Here is a 24,376-nt window from a genome sequence, read left to right as displayed (position 1 = left end):
TGACAAGCTGGATGTTCAGTAGCTCTATTCCAGGCCGTCGATTTCAGAAGTGGTCGAAATTAAACCCACATGTTACTGCGGGACGCCGACGTCCTTCACCTTGACAGCCACGTGACACGAGATGTTGACGAGATGTAAATATGGAAGACACAGATGTGATTTGGCAGCTCTAGCTATCCATCAAGAAGATCGTTAGTTCAGTTATATTTTTCGGGAAGTCACAGCAATGTGGGTTCGCCCAGAAGAAATACTATTAGCGAATGCACTATGGTAAGACGTTTAAAAGCTTGTCTTTGTGAATAGCACCTAGGGAAGAAAGTGACAGAAGCTCGATTGAGTGGTGATGCAGATGGGTTACAACCCTTTGCCTGGCCCTGCTAATAGGGCGACGAAGACTCCGGCACTGATACTCATAATTATTTTTCTAAATACTTTTTTTAATGTACGCAGAACAAGTCATAATCTAGAATTATGATGAAATGTGATTTTATGTATGTTGTGTCATTTTTAGGAGTTAATCATGTCGGAGAAAACTTTAAAGAAAAGACAACAAAAAAGTTATTGGAGAAGAGGGGTTCATACAGACCTAAATGGATATAGACATTTTTTTTTTATTATATCCTTAGTAACTCACCTATAAATCAGCTTTTAATGTGTAGGCCCTAATGCTTATGAGGCCATGGCTGTGAAGTGTATCAAAATTGTCTCATAAACAGAAATAAAACAGATAATTTAAGTAGGAATAAACTAGGAATATTTGAAGTCACAGCGGAACAGATGCCTTCTCCGGCGGTAGAAATAGCTCACCCTCGATTAGTTAAAATTGAGAGCATGGTGACCCGTTTGATTTTCCCCACATGGGCGTTTTCGCTAAATTTGAACTGCTATATCTTGGTTATCCTACATCACAAAAATAATAGGCTACGTTTTTTTTAATGTGAAGCTTTATCAAAACATATATACATTTGGTCCAGTGTTGTTTTTTCTGTTAACATGAAGGATAGAGACGCCCTTTGTAACACTGTACAAAAAGATTTTCTACCCAAACTAACAGTGACATGTGGATACTACTGATCAGTTTTGGAAGTCAAATCGTAGGTTAATGAAAAATGCTACATTCAACAACATTGAGTATGAGCTCAGTGAATCTTTTCTTTCCACTATAACAGAAAGCAAAAAATGTTATTACAGATTAAGTTATTATCTGAGAATTGTGTATATATCATGGTAATGTCATAGCTCATTGTGATACTTGAGTGAAAATTCAAGGTCGGTACAGATGAAACCCTAGTAATTTGAGTGGATGTGAAAGTGAAGTGAAATGAGAAAATTTCAGTTTCTCTTGACAATTAACAGAAGTTGTTTGGTGTCGTGAATTAAAGGGGAAAACAAAATCTGGCTATGCAAAAAAAAAAAAAGGCAGCCTTGAAATGGACGGAAAGAATGAAAAATCTCTTCAAAAATAATTCTCTTCTGTATCTTGCCACTGTGGGGTCATCAGCATGTTGTTCAGATTAATACTGACCCACTGTTTTAGTACAGTATTTCACTTAAAGTTAAGCTTTTTTTAAGTGACACATTTTGCTTGATTCTAAGTAATTTATCCACATACCCGGTAATTAGGAGTTTTGATTAAAGTTTGATTAATTTCTTATCAGAAAAATTTAATTGTTGCCATCAGTAATGTGTAGGGTATTAGTTTAAGGCCTGTATGTGCTTTTGAAAGTGCATTTTCATGGGCCAAACATTAGGTAAAATACAATCATGATAGGCAACTTTGTTGAAGAAAAAGTATATTGAAAAGGTTGAACTCCATGTGAAGAAACAAATGTTTTGTGCTGATTATTAATGAAAAACATAACTTAAAGCTTTTTTTCTTTTTTTTTTTTCCCTTTTTTTAGCTTGCCTGTACTTTAACTTATGTTGGACCTTAAGCGTCGGTATCAGCATCAGCATTGGCATCGAATAACAGGGAAAGCAATGTTGAACAAAATGTTGGTATCTACAAAAGTATAGCATGTATTGACCTGAGGTTTTACAAACATAAAGACACAAGAGGGATGCTCCATTGCTGATGCTCTGTGTGCATATTAATTACTGTAAATTACCAAGTTCATGATTTCAGTACTTTATTTATTGAGCTGAAGTTCTGCATTTATGTGTCTTTTACAGGTGAGATTTCGTTTGCTACCAAATCTAAGTTTGGTTTCCACAGACTAAGTAAAATGTTGTGTTACTTTTTTTTTTTGGAGAACTGCATGATAGTGTTGACTACCCTAATTCCTCTACCATTTCACATATGAAAGATCAACTTTCATTGCAATTTATGTACATTTTTAATATGATTTTGGAGACAAAAGTACAATTTTTTGGATTGGCCAGTTTCAGAAAAAGTATAATTTTATCAGTCAATAAAGAATGTTATGCTTGAATAAACACCTTGCAAAAATGTGAACAAGTTGAAGAATTAGAGTAGTACCTGTACATGTTATGCTGACCTCTCTTAGCTGACCTATATTAACGGCAGATACCTAAGTGTAGTATTATATACAGTTGGACTTTGTACTTGAATGTGTAATGTTTTAACTGTCACACATACATTGTACAAGATTCACATTGCTGCACAGAGAAATGTTTTACACATACACCAGTAGATGTAGAAAGTGCTGACAGCTATTAGCATGATCACATGTTATACATGACGTATAATCATTAATGTTCATGTCTACTTCTAATATGGTACATCTCTAATATATACATTATGATAGATGTATACCATACACGGTGAAACCTCCCACCCTGATAGTGTATGTACATTAGTATTGATCATTTAACGGGTAAACAGGTGTTTAGATTTGAATAGCTCCTTTTGCGTTGTTATAAGTATAAAATAACAGCTGAGAGCGAAGTAGGTTAATTGTTACTAAAAGCAGATCTGAAAATAGCAGCGAGATGAATGGAGGAAAAACCCTCTAACATCTAGGTAAAATTGAGCTAAATAATACGTTCATTTAAACACTTGAAAAGTGCTGTTAGACCCAATGGCATTCCCCAAACATAGTCTAAACATTCTTGAGCCTGGCATTATTAGCGATAGTCAGATAAATACCCCAAGCATGAGTGATGACAGTTAAAGGAAAGGTAAATGCTAAGGTTGGCACTGCTAGCTCAAAAAGTCCAGCATGTATTAATCTTAGGTGTTGACTGCGTGTAAAGATATTTCATCAGTGATGAGCTGCATGGGTGTTAATTACCATAAATTACAAAGTTTCGTGACTGTCTCTTTTGTGTATTAAAATCCATTCAAAGGTAAATGTTAAGGGTGGTAACTCAAGAGTACTTTGTAATGAGTTGAGCTAAAGTTTTGAATTCCTTTGTTTCCTACCTGTGGGCAAGTGCTGGTAATTGTGTATACAATGAAAACTAGTAAACAGGTGATTAGCACCAGGCCCACAGGATCAGATAAAATTGTGGGTAGAAATGAATATAGAGAGGAGATAAAGGTGCTGATTTTCTTACATACAAGTACATGCACAGTAACATGTAGGTTTAAGTTTGAAATATTTGTGAGTAGATTTCATTGTTATGATTACATGATTCTTGTGTATATTAATTACATATTTTATATTTGCAATTGGTGCAAGTTATTCCCAGCATCCCAGATGAATACACACATGTTGCGACCACTGATCTGTTATTACTGGTGTTGTAGGGTGCAGGAGCGAGCCAACCCCTTCTTCCTGCTCCAGAAGCGGAAGGGCTACGGGGGAGGAGGGCTAACAGGGCTGTTGGTGGGGACACTGGATACAGTCTTAGATAATAAGGTAAAAGGAAAACCATTTGTGTGATCCAAAACAGATCAATGTTTACCGGTGAAAAGCGGTAAATGTGTGTAGCAGTGAGGCCTACTGTATGCTGTACATGTCTCACTGAAAGCTGGTAGAGCAAGCTGCACACCTGTACAGTTTAGAAGTGACAGGCTCTGAAAACTACATGTACATGTGTATAAATGTACAAGATGCCACAGCTTTTGTGTAACGGTAGATAACTCCAAGTATGACCTGTTTAGCATGATGAACATCATGGTTGTTTATAAATGGTAGTAGTTATATTTTGAAATTATGTGAAAGTGTAATACTGACATGGTACATGTTTATGCTGATGTGTATTTAACATGAATTAATTAAATTTTTGTCTTACAGACTTTTCCATATCGAATCCTTCATCAAACCCCAAGTTCTGAAGTTTACTACAGTAAGTAACATTGTTTAGTACCATCATATATTACTATATTTAAAGAGCAATTGCAGATTTAATTTCAGCTCTCTTTGGTGGATTGTACATGTTGTAATTGTTAACGTGTTAAGTATAAACCTCTCATTTACTGTGGTCCTGCAATGTTGCTATCTATACTCACAGGATAACTGTGTGGCTAGATCGGCATACAGCCTTACTCAGTGTGACAACTGTGGCAGTGGCGTGTGGCTAGATCGGCACACAACCTTACTCAGTGTGACAACTGTGGCAGTGGCACTGTCATGCTGTTAAGTGTACTGATAGATAAATCTTCAATTCTTGGATTCATAGACATTAATTCAACAAGCGTTGATTTTAGACTGAACTGTGAAACACAAAGACTGCCTTGTAGAACAGGTAGCAGTTGTGCATAACATTTGAGTTTGAAATGATATGTTCCATTCATCTCTAGAGGTGATCTCTCAGCTTCAGTGTAAATGTGTAAATTTATGTGGGATCCTGGCATCACTTTACTTGATGGTTTCATTTTTCAGCTGTATCTGTGTCCAGTAACAGAAGAGACATACTGAAGGACTGGGAATGGCTGGAGCAGAATTTGCTCCAAACATTAGGTCAGACGGATATGTTTATGTTTATACACTGTAATACCCTGTGATAAAAACATTGTATTGTAACAAACTTTACAGATTGTAATTCACGTTTTTAGTGAGGATTAATTGTTTCATGTGTGCAGCTGATAGAAATAGATAAGCTTAATGACTTTTGGTACTGATTTCAGACACTTGTTGCAGTACATTTAATCATCCATTATTTCTTCTCCTGTCACTCTACTCTATGTGGGCAGTAGAATAAATCTGCTGATGATAGATCTTGCAGGTGGTTTACTTTCTACAGAAATAGAAAAGATGAAATGACTGCTTCAGACACTGATTGCTACAGTTATCCATTATTTCTACAGTCTGTCATCAATAGTCTCTGGTGATTAACTCTTAGCTTTATATCCCTAGGAGCCTTTGACAGTGAAGAAGATGCAACAGAGTTTGTTAGGTGTAAAATAGAGAGTCTGTGCGCTAACAAGGAGGTGCCTAAAGAAGGTGACTTTACAAGCTACATGTAACTTGTTTTTACCTAAGACTATACTACAGCATTTAAAAGCTTTTTTGTACTCATCATTGTGATAGTGTCTTTGAAGAAAAATTTTGGAATATTATGGCTGAAAACCAAGATTACAAAATAATGTGTAAAAGAGCATGTTTTCTTTTTTTCCATTCTCAATTAACCAAGCAAGCTCTAATACTCAAATGTTAGTCAAATCATTTTAGACAAATTGCCGGAAATTATCATGAGGTATTATAGAAAAGTCATGTATTGTATATCTAATGTGATTTGAATTTTGAATTTGTTCCAGTTGATGATGAAACAGAGAGATTTAAAACAGCAACACGGAAATTTTACAAATTATTTAATATGCCAAAAGAGGAGAAATTGGTTAACTGTGAGTATACACATACATACATGTGTTGCACATTTGTTTGTTTGTGTCTCTTCACATGGAGCTTGTAATGGATGTATGGGCACAAGTTAAGTCTTTGCTTGGATTTCTGTGAAATTGTATATGATAACAGTTATTGGGATACGAACAAGAAATTGAACTCTCCCTTATGAATAACCTCATAATTTAATCACAGCGTTTATATTCAGGTGCTGGCATCAGTATGAAGTGATTGACATCGTACATACTAGGTTATATTAGCTTGCCTGTACAAAGCCAGGAGAGGCATTGTGAGGTGTTGGTGTCTGTTTTTGTTTTTTTTTAACTCTTGTATAATAGGCTCTCATACATGGATTGAAAGTTAAGCTTTTTTAGCCCCGTAATCCAAGGTGTGGTGTACAAATGTACATGCTCGAATGGAAGGTTGAGCTTTTTTTTTCACAGCTCTTGCATGCTTGTCTCTCATACATGGATTGAAGGTTAAGCTTTTTTGTTTTAGCTCCCTAATCTAAGGTATGGTGTGTAAATGTACATACTTGGATGGAAGGTTAGGCTGTTTTTTTAAGCTCCTGTATAATGGGCACTCATATATGGATTGAAAGTGTAATAACCCTTGTTTTACAGTAATAGAATTTTTGTTTCTTTTATACTGATATCCCCCTCCCCCTCAACAAGTTATACTGGAATCACCCAATCTGTGCCCCGTCAGTCTGTTTGTCTGTTTATGCAGTCCATGTGTCTCCTTCCAAACTACTGCACTGATTTTGATGAAACTTACCATACATCTTTCCTATCATCTGATCTTGCTTATGTTTAATGGCATTTGGGTAATTATTTTCGTAATTACCCCCATTTAGGACTTTGTGTAATGGTGCTTTTCCACGTATTCAGATTTTGTCCGTGCAGCTCTTCTGAAGATACTGAAGCTATTTCTATGAAACTTAGTATACATCTTTCCTATCATCTTAACTTGTACATGTGTAAGTTTAATTACAAACAAGTAATTATTTTCGTAATTTCTCCCGTTTGGGTACTTTAGTAGTGCAGTAATGGATTTTTATGTACACAGATTTCTGTCGCTGTGAGTTCAAGTCCAGCTCATGCTGGCTTCCTCTCCGGCCGTAAGGGAGAAAGGTGTGTCAGCAACCTGCAGATGGTTGACGGTTTCTTCCGCCCACCATAATGCTGGCCGCCGTTGTATAAGTGAATATTCTTGAGTACGGCGTAAAACACCAATCAAAAAAAAAAAAAAGAAAAAAAAAATGTACACAGATTTTGTCCATGCAACTCCTGCTAAAGTATTACACCAATTTTCCTGAAACTTTATGTACATCTTATATATCATCTATACATCTACATGCTTAATCATAATGACAGTCTGATCATTATTTTTATTTTCATAGTTATCGCCATTCAGTTACATGTGTACTCAAAGTTCTATATTTCATATGGATGATATGTGTGAATATCTAAGAATAATATCTTACATTTGTAAGACAATGTCATTCTACTTTGTCTTTGTTTAGAGGTCAGGATTTAAACATATCACCTGACTTGAGCGTTATACAATTTTACGAAATGTTCAATCAGGCGTTACCGTTACCGTTGTTCTCTGAATGCCTTGTTGTATTGTGTAACTTTAGTTGAGAGCATAGGATTTTTCAAAAATGTGAAATCAAACAAAAGCAAAAATGTTTTGTTTTATGAAAGACATACTTCTTTATGTACATGCAAGTTGCTCTTTAGGGTTTGTGTTGTGGATTAGTCATGTAGTTTCTGGCACGGTAATGGACCTTATCAGGGCTGGGTGTACTAGTTAGTTGTTAATGGTTGTTTATGTTGTAGACTACTTTTGTAGTTTCTGGAAGGGTAAGGTATTCCGTCAGGGCTGGGTGTACTATTTAATTTCTGATGGTTGTTTGTGTTGTAGACTACTCGTGTAGTTTCTGGTAGGGTAAGGTATCCCGTCAGGACTGGGTGTGCTATTTAATTTCTGATGGTTATTTGTGTTGTAGACTACTCATGTAGTTTCTGATAGGGTAAGGTATCCCGTGTGGGCTGTGTGTACTATTTAATTTCTGATGGTTGTTTGTGTTATAGACTACTCGTGTAGTTTCTGGAAGGGTAAGGTATTCCGTGTGGGCTGTGTGTACTATTTAATTTCTGATGGTTGTTTGTGTTATAGACTACTCGTGAAGTTTCTGGTAGGGTAAGGTATCCCGTGTGGGCTGTGTGTACTATTTAATTTCTGATGGTTGTTTGTGTTGTAGACTACTCTTGTAGTTTCTGGTAGGGTAAGGTATCCCGTCAGGACTGGGTGTACTATTTAATTTCTGATGGTTGTTTGTGTTGTAGACTACTCGTGTAGTTTCTGGTAGGGTAAGGTATCCCGTCAGGACTGGGTGTACTATTTAATTTCTGATGGTTGTTTGTGTTATAGACTACTCGTGTAGTTTCTGGAAGGGCAAGGTATTCCGTCAGGACTGGGTGTACTGTTTAATTTCTGATGGTTGTTTGTGTTGTAGACAACTCATGTAGTTTCTGGAAGGGCAAGGTGTCCCGTAAGGTATTCCGTCAGGACTGGGTGTGCTATTTAATTTCTGATGGTTGTTTGTGTTGTAGACTACTCATGTAGTTTCTGGAAGGGTAAGGTATTCCGTCAGGGCTGGGTGTACTATTTAATTTCTGATGGTTGTTTGTGTTATAGACTACTCGTGTAGTTTCTGGAAGGGCAAGGTATCCCGTCAGGACTGGGTGTACTATTTAATTTCTGATGGTTGTTTGTGTTGTAGACTACTCGTGTAGTTTCTGGAAGGGCAAGGTATCCCGTCAGGACTGGGTGTACTATTTAATTTCTGATGGTTGTTTGTGTTGTAGACTACTCGTGTAGTTTCTGATAGGGTAAGGTATCCCATGTGGGCTGGGTGTACTATTTAATTTCTGATGGTTGTTTGTGTTATAGACTACTCGTGTAGTTTCTGGAAGGGTAAGGTATCCCGTGTGGGCTGTGTGTGCTATTTAATTTCTGATGGTTGTTTGTGTTGTAGACTACTCGTGTAGTTTCTGGAAGGGCAAGGTATCCCGTCAGGGCTGGGGGTACTGTTTAATTTCTGATGGTTGTTTGTGTTGTAGACTACTCGTGTAGTTTCTGGAAGGGTAAGGTATTCCGTCAAGACTGAGTGTACTATTTAATTTCTGATGGTTGTTTGTGTTGTAGACTACTCGTGTAGTTTCTGGTAGGGTAAGGTATTCTGTCAGGACTGGGTGTACTATTCAATTTCTGATGGTTGTTTGTGTTATAGACTACTCATGTAGTTTCTGGAAGGGTAAGGTATCCCATGTGGGCTGGGTGCACTAATTAATTTCTGATGGTTGTTTGTGTTATAGACTACTCGTGTAGTTTCTGGAAGGGCAAGGTATCCCGTCAAGACTGGGTGTACTATTTAATTTCTGATGGTTGTTTGTGTTGTAGACTACTCGTGTAGTTTCTGATAGGGTAAGGTATCCCGTGTGGGCTGGGGGTACTATTTAATTTCTGATGGTTGTTTGTGTTGTAGACTACTCGTGTAGTTTCTGGAAGGGCAAGGTATTCCGTCAGGACTGGGTGTACTGTTTAATTTCTGATGGTTGTTTGTGTTGTAGACTACTCATGTAGTTTCTGGAAGGGCAAGGTGTCCCGTGTGGGCTGGGTGTACTATTTAATTTCTGATGGTTGTTTGTGTTGTAGACTACTCGTGTAGTTTCTGGAAGGGTAAGGTATTCCGTCAGGACTGGGTGTACTATTCAATTTCTGATGGTTGTTTGTGTTGTAGACTACTCGTGTAGTTTCTGATAGGGTAAGGTATCCCGTGTGGGCTGGGGGTACTATTTAATTTCTGATGGTTGTTTGTGTTGTAGACTACTCGTGTAGTTTCTGGAAGGGTAAGGTATCCCGTGTGGGCTGGGGGTACTATTTAATTTCTGATGGTTGTTTGTGTTATAGACTACTCATGTAGTTTCTGGAAGGGTAAGGTATCCCATGTGGGCTGGGTGTACTATTTAATTTCTGATGGTTGTTTGTGTTGTAGACTACTCATGTAGTTTTTGGAAGGGTAAGGTATCCCATGTGAGCTGGGGGTACTATTTAATTTCTGATGGTTGTTTGTGTTATAGACTACTCGTGTAGTTTCTGGAAGGGCAAGGTGCCCCGGCAGGGCTGGATGTACCTAAGTGTCAATCACCTCTGTTTCTACTCATTCCTAATGGGCAAGGAGGCCAAAATTGTGCTGAGATGGACAGATATAACGGTGAGTACCTGTACATGTGTATATTTGTGTCAGTGGTGTGTATGTGTGTGTCCAGGAGTGTGGTACAAGGCATGAGAATACATGTCCCAGTCCAGGAGTGTGGAACAAGGCATGAGAATACATGTCCCAGTCCAGGAGTGTGGTACAAGGCATGAGAATACATGTCCCAGGCCAGGAGTGTGGTACAAGGCATGAGAATACATGTCCCAGGCCAGGAGTGTGGTACATTGAGTGAGGATACATGTCTCAAGCCAGGAATGTGGTACAAGGCGTGAGGATACATGTCCCAGTCCAGGAGTGTGGTACAAGGCATGAGAATACATGTCCCAGTCCAGGAGTGTGGTACAAGGCATGAGAATACATGTCCCAGGCCAGGAGTGTGGTAGATTGAGTGAGGATACATGTCTCAAGCCAGGAATGTGGTACAAGGCGTGAGGATACATGTCCCAGTCCAGGAGTGTGGTACAAGGCATGAGGATACATGTCCCAGTCCAGGAGTGTGGTACAAGGTGTGAGGATACATGGCCTAGGCCAGGATTGTGGTACAAGGCACGAGGTTACACGTCCCAGGCCACAAGTGTGGTACAAGGCATGCGGATACATGTCCCAGTCCAGGAGTGTGGTACAAGGTGTGAGGATACATGGCCTAGGCCAGGATTGTGGTACAAGGCATGCGGATACATGTCCCAGTCCAGGAATGTAGTACAAAGCATGAGGCCCCTACTTTAACAGTTTATGGCTCCCCTGAGCATGTGGCATATTTTATGTATTTTACTATTACAGGATAATAACAAGGAAGAGCTTGGAGTATGTAACTCCATAGTATGATATATCACACCACAAATGTGATAGGTTGGGCGGGACAGTTTGTGAATGTTTCATAAGGTAAACACAGAGTACTCAGCTGGAGTAAACACTGAGCGAGCTGGAGAAGTGTTTTAATGATTGCCATTTGCCTTATCCTTTAAGACTCTAGGATTATCATTTTTTTGTCGTGTGATTCCCACATTGATCTGAGGAAGGTCACAGGACCATGATCCTATCTGAGGAAGGTCACAGGACCATGATCCTATCTGAGGAAGGTCACAGGACCATGATCCTATCTGAGGAAGGTCACAGGACCATGATCCTATCAGTAATACTGTGGAATACAGACTTCATATTGACCGTGTCTCGTGGAACAGCTAGTGTAGACCTCACCTGTTGAGGTGAGAAACTGTGTTGTCATGACACACAGGCTGTCTCATGTGGGACAGTTAGTGTAGACCTCACCTGTTGAGGTGAGAAACTGTGTTGTCATGACACACAGGCTGTCTCATGTGGGACAGTTAGTGTAGACCTCACCTGTTGAGGTGAGAAACTGTGTTGTCATGGCACACAGGCTGTCTCATGTGGGACAGTTAGTGTAGACCTCACCTGTTGAGGTGAGAAACTGTGTTGTCATGACACACAGGCTGTCTCATGTGGGACAGTTAGTGTAGACCTCACCTGTGGAGGTGAGAAACTGTGTTGTCATGACACACAGGCTGTCTCATGTCGTCATGACACACAGTCTATCTCATGTGGAACAGTTAGTGTGGACTTCACCTGTTGAGATGAAAAACTCAATTTTCATGACACACCTGTCCATTTTTTCTCATCTTTACCTTGTATCCTCTTTCAGAAACTGGAAAGAGGCAATAATATGCTATTCCCAGACAGTATCAAAGTATCGACTAGAGATACTGAGGTAAGCAGATTTCACGCTGTTTGAATTTCATTTACAGTAAACCATACGTGTCCTCATTGACTGTAAAAAAATCTTTGTACATTTAATATACTGTTTCACTCTTGACTACTAATTCCAAATCTCATACTAAGAGAATTTCAACTATTGATTCTAAGAACATTTGGACCTTGCTGATCAATAGTCGTCTAATGACTTCATTTGGAGGATAATGTCTTCATATCCCGCTGCAGCTAGTTTGGCTGTGGGTTTTTGTCTGGCAAGATGTGGTGGTTTCTCACTGGACTCTGCTGGATTTCCTGAACCTGTAAACTTGACTGCCATCTTATTAGGACATAAAACCATCAGTGAAAATATGTAAATCTGAGCAAATATTTTGTTTTTGTTTACTGTTATGCACATTGTAGGTTATTGTTTGTTCTGTTTTATTTCACCAGTTTGCTTACATTTCATGGAAGACAATTCTTCTTCTGTTTTGCAGTACTTTTATTCCATGTTCTTCAACAGTGCAGATACGTACAAGTTGATGGAGCAGTTAGCCAATATGGCCATGAAACAGTAAGGCAGCATTGATCAGAGTTGCACAGTACACGTAGTTTCCACATTCCACATACTCAGTTGTCAGCAGACAAATTTCATCTAAATCAGTGTGAAAATTAACGCAATATTTTTCAGCTTGTTGCTTAATATCTCTCGGATTGATTTGGGTTATGATAGAGCTGGACTGTATATGTAATGGAAGCATGTACTTTGTTATATGAAGTAGGCCTACATCGTAAAAAGTTCTATCATTTGTCATGGCATGCACTGAAGTGTTGGTTGGCTCCTGATAAGTTCACGTGTATTCTGTGACCGTCTTGAAATACCGTCTTTCAAGTGTTATCAGTTGTAAACTGAATTACATCGAGTGCATGTGAAGTAATCCTGATCATGATGTAAACTGCCTTTGTAGGATCAGATACATTTCCAACATGAAAATGTACCTTGAATTGCTTTCTGTCTTCCTTGTCACAGGCTCATTTCTGAAGAGGGCTTTGAGCAAGATCATTCTATACGATTTATGTCCAGGTATGTCTAATTAACATTAGTAATGTGTGAAATTTATAATAAAATATGTGCTTGTATTTTGAAACACTACCTATTGTGCCTTGTTTTTTGGTATTCTGTGTTGTAACAAAATATTATCAGTGATTGATATATATCTTGGATATGTGCTGTCTTACCCTTAAATCAAAAACAGCAGTTAAATCACCCCCCCCCCACCCCCCAAAAAACACAAAAAACAAAAAAATCCTGTGTTTCCAAATTGATTTTTTTGAGTAAAGTTGAAATTTCAGGTTTTTTTTTTTATATGTGTTTGAGATATAATGAGAATAAGTGCATTGTTGTATATGTTTTCATTGTTATCTGATTTTAGGAAAAAAAAGAAAATATCATCTTTAAAAAGAGACCTGGATGCCAGAGCAAGGAGTGAAATATTTAGGTTTGTATTAAAAACATAACATTCTTAAAAGATTGTAAAATATCAGAAGGTGAAAATCATTTAAATCTGTCTTTTATCCATGATAGTTGTAGAGTTGACCTTTATTTATCTGAAGTGCATGAGGGAAATGACCACGTAATGCTCCATTCCTTACAATTAACGAGGCAGAAGCTCCGAAGGGGCATAGGCTCCATTATTATAAGGAATGGGACGTTCCACAACTTAGAACCCACCCTGCTGACACTTGTGCGTTACGTGCATAAAAACACATTTGTGCAGTTAGGTCTGCATGCTAAATGACACAGATTTGTTACTTAGTAATGTAACAATAGTTTGACGTCATAATTGGGGTTTTATTGCATATACATGTACATTTGAGATATTTTTAATAAAAGAGCCTCATTATTGAACACCAAATGTAAGGCCTGCTTTGATTGGACATCTTATCTTTATGTAACATTGGTTTTGGTTGGCAGGTCAGCTTTCAGATTACCACAGGAGGAGAAGTTAGATGGTGACTCTGAATGCACTCTATGGACACCCTACAACAAGCAGCATGTCTGGGGCAGGATGTACCTCTCTGTCAACTACCTCTGTTTTACCAGCAGAGTTAGTCCACATTTCTTACTGATGCATTCATCTGATCATTGTTTAAAAAAACTTTTCCTGGGATTAATATGTGAATTAAAATTTCACTATTCACCTAGAATAATACCTTATTAACTCAGTCATTTTGGCATCATTGTAAAGGCTGCTGAAGGGCTGGTGCACGTGTAATGCAGTTTGGGTATCTCAGTGTTCTGTCAGCGGTATCGTTGTAAAGGCTGCTGAAGGGCTGGTCCATGTGTAATGCAGTTGGGGTATCTCAGTGTTCTGTCAGTGGTATCATTTGGCTGCCGAAGGGCTGGTCCACGTGTACTGCAGTTGGGGTATCTCAGTGTTCTGTCAGCGGTATCATTGTAAAGGCTGCTGAAGGGCTGGTCCGTGTGTAGTGCAGTTGGGGTATCTCAGTGTTCTGTCAGTGGTATCATTTGGCTGCCGAAGGGCTGGTCCACGTGTACTGCAGTTGGGATATCGCAGTGTTCTGTCAGCGGTATCATTGTAAAGGCTGCTGAAGGGCTGGTCCACGTGTACTGCAGTTGGGGTATCTCAGTGTTCGGTCAGCGGTATCATTGTAAAGGCTGCTGAAGGGCTGGTCCACGTGTACTGCAGTTGGGGGTATCTCAGTGTTCTGTCAACTGTATCATTGTAAAGGCTGCTGAAGGGCTGGTCCACGTGTACTGCAGTTCAGGTATCTCAGTGTTCGGTCAGCGGTATCGTTGTAAAGGCTGATGAAGGGCTGGTCCACGTGTACTGCAGTTAGTGTATCTACTGCTTTTGTAGGTGAGGCACTTAGTGACTGTGATGATTCCCCTGAGGGATGTACGACTGGTTTTGTAAGGGAGAGGTTTAGTGACTGTGATGATACCCCTGAGGGATGTACAACTGGTTTTGTAAGGGAGAGGGTTAGTGACTGTGATGATACCCCTGAGGGATGTACAACTGGTTTTGTAAGGGAGAGGTTTAGTGACTGTGATGATACCCCTGAAGGATATACAACTGGTTTTGTAAGGGAGAGGGATATACAACTGGTTTTGTAAGGGAGAGGTTTAGTGACTGTGATGATACCCCTGAGGGATGTACAACTGGTTTTGTAAGGGAGAGGTTTAGTGACTGTGATGATACCCCTGAGGGATGTACAGCTGGTTTTGTAAGGGAGAGGTTTAGTGACTGTGATGATACCCCTGAGGGATGTACAGCTGGTTTTGTAAGGGAGAGGTTTAGTGACTGTGATGATACCCCTGAGGGATGTACAACTGGTTTTGTAAGGGAGAGGTTTAGTGACTGTGATGACACCCCTGAGGGATATACAACTGGTTTTGTAAGGGAGAGGTTTAGTGACTGTGATAATACCCCTGAGGGATGTACAACTGGTTTTGTAAGGGAGAGGTTTAGTGACTGTGATGATACCCCTGAGGGATATACTACTGGTTTTGCCTGCGGATGGTCTTGGGTTTCCCCCTGGCTCTGCCCGGTTTCCTCCAACCATAATGCTGGCAGCTGTCAGCATATGCGAATTATTCTTGAGTATGGCGTAAAACACCAATCAAAAATGAATAAATAAATAATTACTACTGGTTTTGAAGGTGAGGCGTTTAGTGACTGTGATGATACCCTTGGGGGATATACTACTGGTTTTGTAGGCGAGGGGTTTAGTGACGGTGATGATACCCATGAGCAATATACTGCTGGTTGTGTAGGTGAGGCGTTTAGTGACTGTGATGATACCCCTGAGGGATATACTACTGGTTTTGTAGGCGAGAGGTTTAGTGATTGTGATGATACCCCTGAGGGATATACTGCTGGTTTTGTAGGTTACGGGTTTAGTCTCTGTGATGATGCCCTTGAGGGATACACTACTGGTTTTGTAGGTGAGGCGTTTAGTGACTGTGATGATGCCCCTGAGGAATATACTACTGGTTTTGTAGGTAAGGCGTTTAGTGACTGTGATTATACCCCTGAGGGATATACTTCTGGTGGAGAAGGTGGACAACGCTTCCACAGGGAACATCATGAATAACGCTCTGGTTATAACCACCAAAGGAAAGGTAAGCCAGGGAACTCTTGTGTTGGATTAAACATGTCCCTAGACTGACTGCAGTGTGAATAAAGTTAAAGCATATTAGCATATTAATTTGAAAAAAAAAAAAAAAACAATAGAATAATTATAATAGGCTTTTGTTTTTCAAGTGTGTTTATAATCTAAATCATTTACTTCCTGTTCTAGATCCCTTAGCATGTTACCAACCTGTGCGCCTTTTGTACCTTGGGCTCCTGCGTGGCCTAGTAGTTATTGTACCAGTGCAATACAATGACCCAAGAGCGTCTCACCCATGTGATCACTGGCTTCCTTTCCGGTTGTATGTGGGAAAGTCTGCCAGCAACCTGCAGATGGTTGTTGGTTTCCCCAGGGCTCTGCCCGATTTCCTCTCAATGTAAAGCTGGCCATTATCATATAGGTGAAATATTTTTCAGTGTGGCGTAAAACACTGGTAAATAAATGAATCTTATATCTGTTTACGGCTGAAGTTATCCACTTATCCTGAAGTACAGGACAATGTGGCATATTTCCAACTTTAATAATCAGTGTATGTGGTTTTCTTCATTGTGCGTTTGTTTGCAATGTATAATAGTATGTGCGTTCCCTTTCTTTGCAGATGAACTTTGTGTTCACACAGTTTAAAGACAGGAACATGATATTAGAGAGGATATCAGATTTCCTGTCCAAACAGTCTGTAAATAAAAAATACCCGTAAGTGAATACATTTGACTGTGATGGATAAATTATGTCTGTGTAGATATAAAATACTATGCATCCCATGTGGCTTTACTGATAAATTTGGATTCCCAGATTGATTCTTATTTTCAAGTAATCAGTTTTGTATTGTTGTCTTAATGGGCTTCTTATTGGATTTGATGGACTTTCACAAAAGACCTATTTTTGTTGTAGTTCTGAATATTAACAAAAACTGACTTTCAGGTTGTTGTTTATTTTTTTTTGTTGTTTTTTTTTTTTCAAGTGAAAATTCAACCAAAGAAGACAACAGTTCAAACTCATCATTAGAGCAATCCAAGGACATTGCAGGTAAAACATTTTAAAATTGGGCATATAGTGATAATATGAAAATGGTAAAGTGTGTTTTCTACATTTTTCTTATCTTGTGTATTATATTTAATAATGCCATTTATGGCCAAAAGATCTGTTAAGATCTGCTAAAATTTTCAAATACAGCTTGTTGCCCTGACAGTTGTCAGTTATCCCATTCCTTATACCTGTCAGGTGACATAGAGGGTAATGGGGAGTTTCAGCCAGCGCTAATCAGCTTGTTCTGCCGTCGAAACTCAGATGAGCTCTCAGCTAAGGAGTCCGTCAAACAACACTTGTGGGATGTCCACTTTGCGGAGTATGGCAGGTAAGTCTCTATGACCATTGCTTACCAAATCTTGTATGTACTGACATTTGCATGTACTAGCTTGTACTGGAAAATTTCATGGGTTTTTCAGATCTCAGAGTTGTCTACCCTAAATTGTACAGTAAACTTTATGACAGGATTTCCTCTGTACAAGTACTCCTATCATTTTATACACGTCTTATTTTGGTAGAATTTCATTGCTCTAGTGTAAAAATAATATAGACGTTATTTAAGACCATTTATGGTTAAATTAGTTAAAAGTAAAAGTTAGTTTTCTTCCAACTTGAACGTAACACAGTCAATGTTACAATGCAGGCTAATATTTAGTTTTGATGTCAAAGGTGTAAATACAGTACAGTCTTCAGTATAGTCTGTGTGGGTGTGTATTCTAATTTGCCACTTCTGAAATACGCTGAGTGTTTCTCTTTTTGTCTTGTCCTCAGGGGCATGTGTATGTACAGGACCCACAGGACTCATGAGCTGGTGCTAAAGGGAATACCAGATAAGCTGAGGGGAGAGATGTGGATGCTCTTCTCAGGAGCAGTCAATGAGGTCAGAGGTCATGCACATGGTGCTGTGACAAGATAGTTGAGAAACAAAGCACTTGAACTAAATTCTCAGCTTATGAACAACAGCAGTTTTGATGTATTTGATTTGTCTTTGGGATGCATAAAACAGGTACTTGTTTCCTTACACGTCGGTATGATAACTGTTATCGTACATTTCATCTATGCCAATAAATTTTACACGTACATGTTGTCATCATGTAAACACTCGCTTGAGCTGATATATCTTACAACTGAGATTTTGAAAGAATTTCACAGAGAAATATGAATGTGATTAATTTCAGATGGAGACTAACCCAGGCTATTACAAGCACATTGTGAAGGAGAGCTGTAAGAAGTACACATTTGCTGCGGAGGAGATTGAGAGAGATCTCCACAGGTAGTAACATCTCTACTACACCTAACAACTCTGGTACACCTAACATCTCTACTACATCTACCAACTCTGCCACACCTAACATCTCTGCTACACCTATCATCTCTGGTACACCTGTTAACTGTGCTACACCTAACACCTCTCGTACACCTAACATCTCCGCTACCCCTAACAACTCCGCTACCCCTAACAACTCCGCTACCCCTAACAACTCTGCTACACCTAACAAATGTGCTACACCTAACATCTCTGCTACACCTAACATCTGTGTTACAACTCCGCTACCCCTAACAACTCTGCTACCACTAACAACTCTGCTACACCTAATATCTCTGCTACACCTAACAAATGTGCTACACCTAACATCTCTGCTACACCTAACATCTGTGTTACAATTAACATCTCTGCCTCACTTAACATCTCTGGTAATCTAACATCTCTGCTACACCTAACATCTCTGCTACACTTAGCATCTCTGCACCTAACATCTCTGCTACACCTAACATCTATGTTACAAGTAACATCTCATGTAATATCTCCGTACATGTATGTCTCATGTTGTTACATTTAAGTGAAGATTGTCAAGAGAATGTAAAATGCAATAAACATTGATTAGGCCTTGAAAATCCTGAAGGACAAGGTTGTGAAAAAGTGTTTTCTATCATTGTGAGGATTGGTTTAATTTCACCTACATCTACTCACACAGAATTGAATGGACTTATATTAACAAGCATGGAGAAGTTCTTTCTTGTAAAATTTTATTTAATATGCTGCACATGCAGGTAAGGCCATGTTTTTGTCCTAATTGGATTATAAATGTTCATTTGTTACTCGTGGTCTTACTTCCAACCACTGCATATACTGTACAATGGTCAGGTATTTGACTGCCTGTTTGTTTTCTCCTCAATAGGAGATTTAATGATCCTGTGTTGTGTTTATCAGATCCCTACCTGAGCACCCAGCCTTCCAGTCTCAGCTAGGCATTGATGCCCTCAGGAGAGTCCTTACCAGCTATGCCTGGAGAAATCCCAATATAGGTCAACTATTACATTTCTGCTCTCACTCTATTTCCTCAAATGGTTTCATTTGTATTTAGTATTATTTTTGACTATTTTGGTAATATTATACTAGAAATTGCTCATACAAAATTGTCTGAAAATTGGATTGGCCAACTGTTTAGTAGTATCAGAATATAAAAGTTCAACCCTGTGTAAGGCCATAGTATTATTGTGGAATACTGGCCATACCAATGTTTCTAAAGGCTTCAGCCTGGAGGGCAGTCATTTTCACAGGCAGGAAATGGTTCCACAGCCCTTGGGGCAGAGAGAAACCAGAGCAGAACACGTCTTGTTGTGTCTGGTTTGTCAGTCAGGTTGTAAAGTACTTGTTACATACCTGTACATGAATGTTGTTGCATATTGAGCAGAATTATGTGGCCGTAGTTATGTCTTATTCATTTTCTTTCTGATCACAGGCTACTGTCAAGCCATGAACATTGTCACCAGTGTCCTGCTGCTATATGCAAATGAGGAGAATGCATTTTGGTTGTTGACTGCCTTGTGTGAACGACTTCTCCCTGATTACTACAACACCAAAGTAGTGGGCGCTCTCATTGACCAAGGTAGAGCTGTTTGTGGCTCATTACTTGATCAAGTGATTAAAGACAACGTTTGACAAATGAAGGCCGAATTTTTTCCATGTCTTGATAGAATACAAGTGATTGTGTTGACATACAGGTGTGTTTGTTTTGACATGCAGGTGTGCTTGTGGTGACATACAAGTGTGTTGATATACAGGGGATTGTGTTGACATACAAGTGTGTTTGTGTTGACATACAATGCACAAGTGCCTGTTTTGACATACAGGTATGTTTGTGGTGACATACAGGTGTGTTTGTGTTGACATACAAGTGTGTCTGTTGACACACAGGTGTGTTGACATGCAGGTGATTGAGTTTACAGACAAACTTGCGTGTTTGAATTGACATGCAGGCATGTTTGTGTTGACACAGAGGCATGTTTGTGTTGACACAGAGGTGTGTTTGTGTTGTCATAAAGGTGTGTTGACAGAGAGGTACGTTTGTGTTGACATGCAGGTGTGTTTGTGTTGGCATGCAGATGGATTTGTGTTGACATGCAGGTGGGTTTGTGTTGACATGCAGGTGGGTTTGTGTTGACATACAAGTGTGTTTGTATTGACACCAGTGTGTGTTTATGTTGACTCCAGGGTGTACTTGTGTTGACATCAAGGTGTGTTGACACACAGGTGTGTTTGTGTTGACAGGTGTATTTGAAGACCTGATACAGGATAACCTGCCCAGCCTGTTTCAGAAGCTGGAGACACTGGGTTTACTGAGTATGATATCACTGTCCTGGTTCCTCACCATATTTCTCAGGTAAGAAAGATGGTTGTCTGTTTTGACAGCATTGCAATGCAGTAGCTGACTCTGTTAGTTTACACATTGTTCACACCACAGGTGATCAGCCCACGAATTGGTCATGATGTTTGTCAGGTACCTCTGTTCTCCATCACTGGTCATGATTTCAGTCAGGTACCTCTGGTCTCCACCACTGGTCATGAGGTCTGTCAGGTACCTGTGATCTTCACCACCGGTCATGATAGGTGTAAGGGACCTCTGGTCTCCACCACAGGTGATGATGTTTTTCAGGTACCTCTGGTCTCCACCATCGGTCATGAGGCCTGTTAGGTACCTCTTGTCTCCACCACTGGTCATGATGTCTGTCAGGTACCTCTGGTCTCCACCACCGGTCATGATGTTTGTCAGGTACTTCTGGTCTCCACCACAGGTCATGATGTTTGTAAGGTACCTCTGGTTTCCACCACAGGTCATGATGTTTGTCAGGTACCTCTGGTCTCCACCACTGGTCATGATGTCTGTCAGGTACCTCTGGTCTCCACCACAGGTCATGATGTTTGTCAGGTATGTCTAGTCTCCACCACAGGTCATGATGTTTGTCAGGTACCCCTGGTCTCCATCATTGGTCATGAGGTCTGTCAGGTACCTCTGGACTCCATCATTGATCATGAGGTCTGTCAGGTACCTCTGGTATCCACCACAGATCTTGGTGTTTGTCAGGTACCTCTGGTCTCCACCACAGGTCTTGATGTTTGTCAGGTACCTCTGGTCTCCACCATTGGTCATGATGTTTGTCAAGTACCTTTTGTCAGGTACCTCTGGTCTCCACCACTGGTCATGATGTTTGTCAGATAGCTATGGTCTCCACCATTGGTCATGATGTTTGTCAGGTACCTCTGGTCTCCACCATTGGTCTTGATGTTTGTCAGGTACCCATCCAAACTGAAACTATAATAGATTGTATGGTGTGTTAGACTCATTCTCCCATTCTCTGCCATCCCTGTCTGTTACTGTGTGATGACGTTGTGTAAGTGACTCATTCTCCCATTCTCGGCCATCCCTGTCTGTTACAGGGTGATGCCATTGTGTTAGTGACTCATTCTCCCATTCTCTGCCATCCCTGTCTGTTACAGTGTGATGCTATTGTGTAAGTGACTCATTCTCCCATTCTCTGCCATCCCTGTCTGTTACAGGGTGATGCCATTGTGTAAGTGACTCATTCTCCCATCCCATTCTCTGCCATCCCTGTCTGTTACGGTGTGATGCTGTTGTGTAAGTGACTCATTCTCCCATTCTCTGCCATCCCTGTCTGTCACGTTGTGATGCTGTTGTGTAAGTGAATCATTTCCCATTCTCTCCCATCTCTGTCTGTTACGGTGTGATGCCGTTGTGTAAGTGACTCATTCTCCCATTCTCTGCCATCCCTGTCTGTTATGGTGTGATGCCGTTGTGTATTTGACTCATTCTCCCATTCTCTGCCATCTCTGTCTGTTACAATGTGATGCCGTTGTGTAAGTGACTCATTCTCCCATTCTCTGCTATCCCTGTCTGTTACAGGATGATACCGTTGTGTAATTGACTCATTCTCTCATTCTCTGCCATCCCTGTCTGTTACAATGTGATGCCGTTGTGTAAGTGACTCATTCTCCCATCCCATTCTCTGCCATCCCTGTCTGTTACAGTGTGATGCCGTTGTGTTAGTGACTCATTCTCCCATTCTCTGCCATCCCTGTCTGTTACAGGGTGATACCATTGTGTATTTGACTCATTCTCCCATTCTCTGCCATCCCTGTCTGTTACAGGGTGATGCCGTTGTGTAATTGACTCATTCTCCCATTCTCTGCCATCCCTGTCTGTTACGCTGTGATGTCGTTGTGTATTTGACTCATTCTCCCATTCTCTGCCATCTCTGTCTGTTACAGGGTGATGCCGTTGTGTAATTGACTCATTCTCCCATTCTCTGCCATCCCTGTCTTTTACAATGTGATGCCGTTGTGTAATTGACTCATTCTCCCATTCTCTGCCATCCCTGTCTGTTACGGTGTGATGCCGTTGTGTAATTGACTCATTCTCCCATTCTCTGCCATCCCTGTCTTTTACAATGTGATGCCGTTGTGTAAGTGACTCATTCTCCCATTCTCTGCCATCCCTGTCTGTTACGGTGTGATGCCGTTGTGTAATTGACTCATTCTCCCATTCTCTGCCATCCCTGTCTGTTACAGGGTGATGCCATTGTGTTAGTGACTCATTCTCCCATTCTCTGCCATCCCTGTCTGTTACGGTGTGATGCTGTTGTGTAAGTGACTCATTCTCCCATTCTCTGCCATCCCTGTCTGTTACAGGGTGATGCCATTGTGTAAGTGACTCATTCTCCCATCCCATTCTCTGCCATCCCTGTCTGTTACGGTGTGATGCCGTTGTGTAAGTGACTCATTCTCCCATTCTCTGCCATCCCTGTCTGTCACGTTGTGATGCTGTTGTGTAAGTGAATCATTTCCCATTCTCTCCCATCTCTGTCTGTTACGGTGTGATGCCGTTGTGTAAGTGACTCATTCTCCCATTCTCTGCCATCCCTGTCTGTTATGGTGTGATGCCGTTGTGTAAGTGACTCATTCTCCCATTCTCTGCCATCTCTGTCTGTTACAATGTGATGCCGTTGTGTAAGTGACTCATTCTCCCATTCTCTGCTATCCCTGTCTGTTACAGGATGATACCGTTGTGTAATTGACTCATTCTCCCATTCTCTGCCATCCCTGTCTGTTACAATGTGATGCCGTTGTGTAAGTGACTCATTCTCCCATCCCATTCTCTGCCATCCCTGTCTGTTACAGTGTGATGCAGTTGTGTTAGTGACTCATTCTCCCATTCTCTGCCATCCCTGTCTGTTACAGGGTGATACCATTGTGTATTTGACTCATTCTCCCATTCTCTGCCATCCCTGTCTGTTACAGGGTGATGCCGTTGTGTAATTGACTCATTCTCCCATTCTCTGCCATCCCTGTCTGTTACGTTGTGATGCCGTTGTGTAAGTGACTCATTCTCCCATTCTCTGCCATCTCTGTCTGTTACAGGGTGATGCCGTTGTGTAATTGACTCATTCTCCCATTCTCTGCCATCCCTGTCTGTTACAGGGTGATACCATTGTGTATTTGACTCATTCTCCCATTCTCTGCCATCCCTGTCTGTTACGTTGTGATGCCATTGTGTAAGTGACTCATTCTCCCATTCTCTGCCATCTCTGTCTGTTACGGTGTGATGCCGTTGTGTAAGTGACTCATTCTCCCATTCTCTGCCATCCCTGTCTGTTACGGTGTGATGCCGTTGTGTAAGTGACTCATTCTCCCATTCTCTGCCATCTCTGTCTGTTACGGTGTGATGCCGTTGTGTAAGTGACTCATTCTCCCATTCTCTGCCATCCCTGTCTGTTACGGTGTGATGCAGTTGTATAAGTGACTCATTCTCCCATTCTCTGCCATCCCTGTCTGTTACGCTGTGATGTCGTTGTGTATTTGACTCATTCTCCCATTCTCTGCCATCCCTGTCTTTTACGGAGTGATGCCGTTGTGTAAGTGACTCATTCTCCCATTCTCTGCCATCCCTGTCTTTTACGGTGTGATGCCGTTGTGTAATTGACTCATTCTCCCATTCTCTGCCATCTCTGTCTGTTACGGTGTGATGCCGTTGTGTAAGTGACTCATTCTCCCATTCTCTGCCATCCCTGTCTGTTACAGTGTGATGCCGTTGTGTAAGTGACTCATTCTCCCATTCTCTGCCATCCCTGTCTGTTACAGTGTGATGCC

General features: G+C 40.5%; 1 protein-coding gene across 2 annotated transcripts in view; it reads left to right on the top strand.

The window, feature by feature from the left end:
* Positions 1-134: 134 nt before the first annotated feature.
* The window catches only part of LOC135467815 (TBC1 domain family member 9B-like), a 42,452-nt gene continuing 18,210 nt past the window's right edge, over positions 135-24,376 (top strand). Inside the window, exons 1-22 of one of the 2 annotated variants that reach the window (XM_064745683.1) lie at positions 135-270; positions 3,713-3,824; positions 4,203-4,254; positions 4,791-4,868; positions 5,265-5,351; positions 5,666-5,752; positions 9,392-9,420; positions 9,931-10,035; positions 11,699-11,764; positions 12,243-12,319; positions 12,776-12,829; positions 13,179-13,244; positions 13,721-13,853; positions 15,773-15,892; positions 16,502-16,596; positions 16,865-16,929; positions 17,125-17,257; positions 17,701-17,809; positions 18,108-18,202; positions 19,142-19,236; positions 19,674-19,820; positions 20,483-20,594. In XM_064745683.1, the coding sequence (XP_064601753.1) occupies positions 227-270; positions 3,713-3,824; positions 4,203-4,254; positions 4,791-4,868; positions 5,265-5,351; positions 5,666-5,752; positions 9,392-9,420; positions 9,931-10,035; positions 11,699-11,764; positions 12,243-12,319; positions 12,776-12,829; positions 13,179-13,244; positions 13,721-13,853; positions 15,773-15,892; positions 16,502-16,596; positions 16,865-16,929; positions 17,125-17,257; positions 17,701-17,809; positions 18,108-18,202; positions 19,142-19,236; positions 19,674-19,820; positions 20,483-20,594 (1,961 nt within the window). In that variant the 5' untranslated portion in view covers positions 135-226. Of the gene's footprint in view, positions 271-3,712; positions 3,825-4,202; positions 4,255-4,790; positions 4,869-5,264; positions 5,352-5,665; positions 5,753-9,391; positions 9,421-9,901; positions 10,036-11,698; positions 11,765-12,242; positions 12,320-12,775; positions 12,830-13,178; positions 13,245-13,720; positions 13,854-15,772; positions 15,893-16,501; positions 16,597-16,864; positions 16,930-17,124; positions 17,258-17,700; positions 17,810-18,107; positions 18,203-19,141; positions 19,237-19,673; positions 19,821-20,482; positions 20,595-24,376 lie in introns of both variants that reach the window. The other variant, XM_064745680.1, reaches the window with a different exon arrangement.

The sequence above is a fragment of the Liolophura sinensis genome, chromosome 6 (genome assembly GCF_032854445.1).
Source record: "Liolophura sinensis isolate JHLJ2023 chromosome 6, CUHK_Ljap_v2, whole genome shotgun sequence".
NCBI classification, from domain to species: Eukaryota; Metazoa; Mollusca; class Polyplacophora; order Chitonida; family Chitonidae; genus Liolophura; species Liolophura sinensis.
Note: the sequence above shows the minus strand (reverse complement) of the source record. Positions and strands in the feature narration are given on the sequence as shown.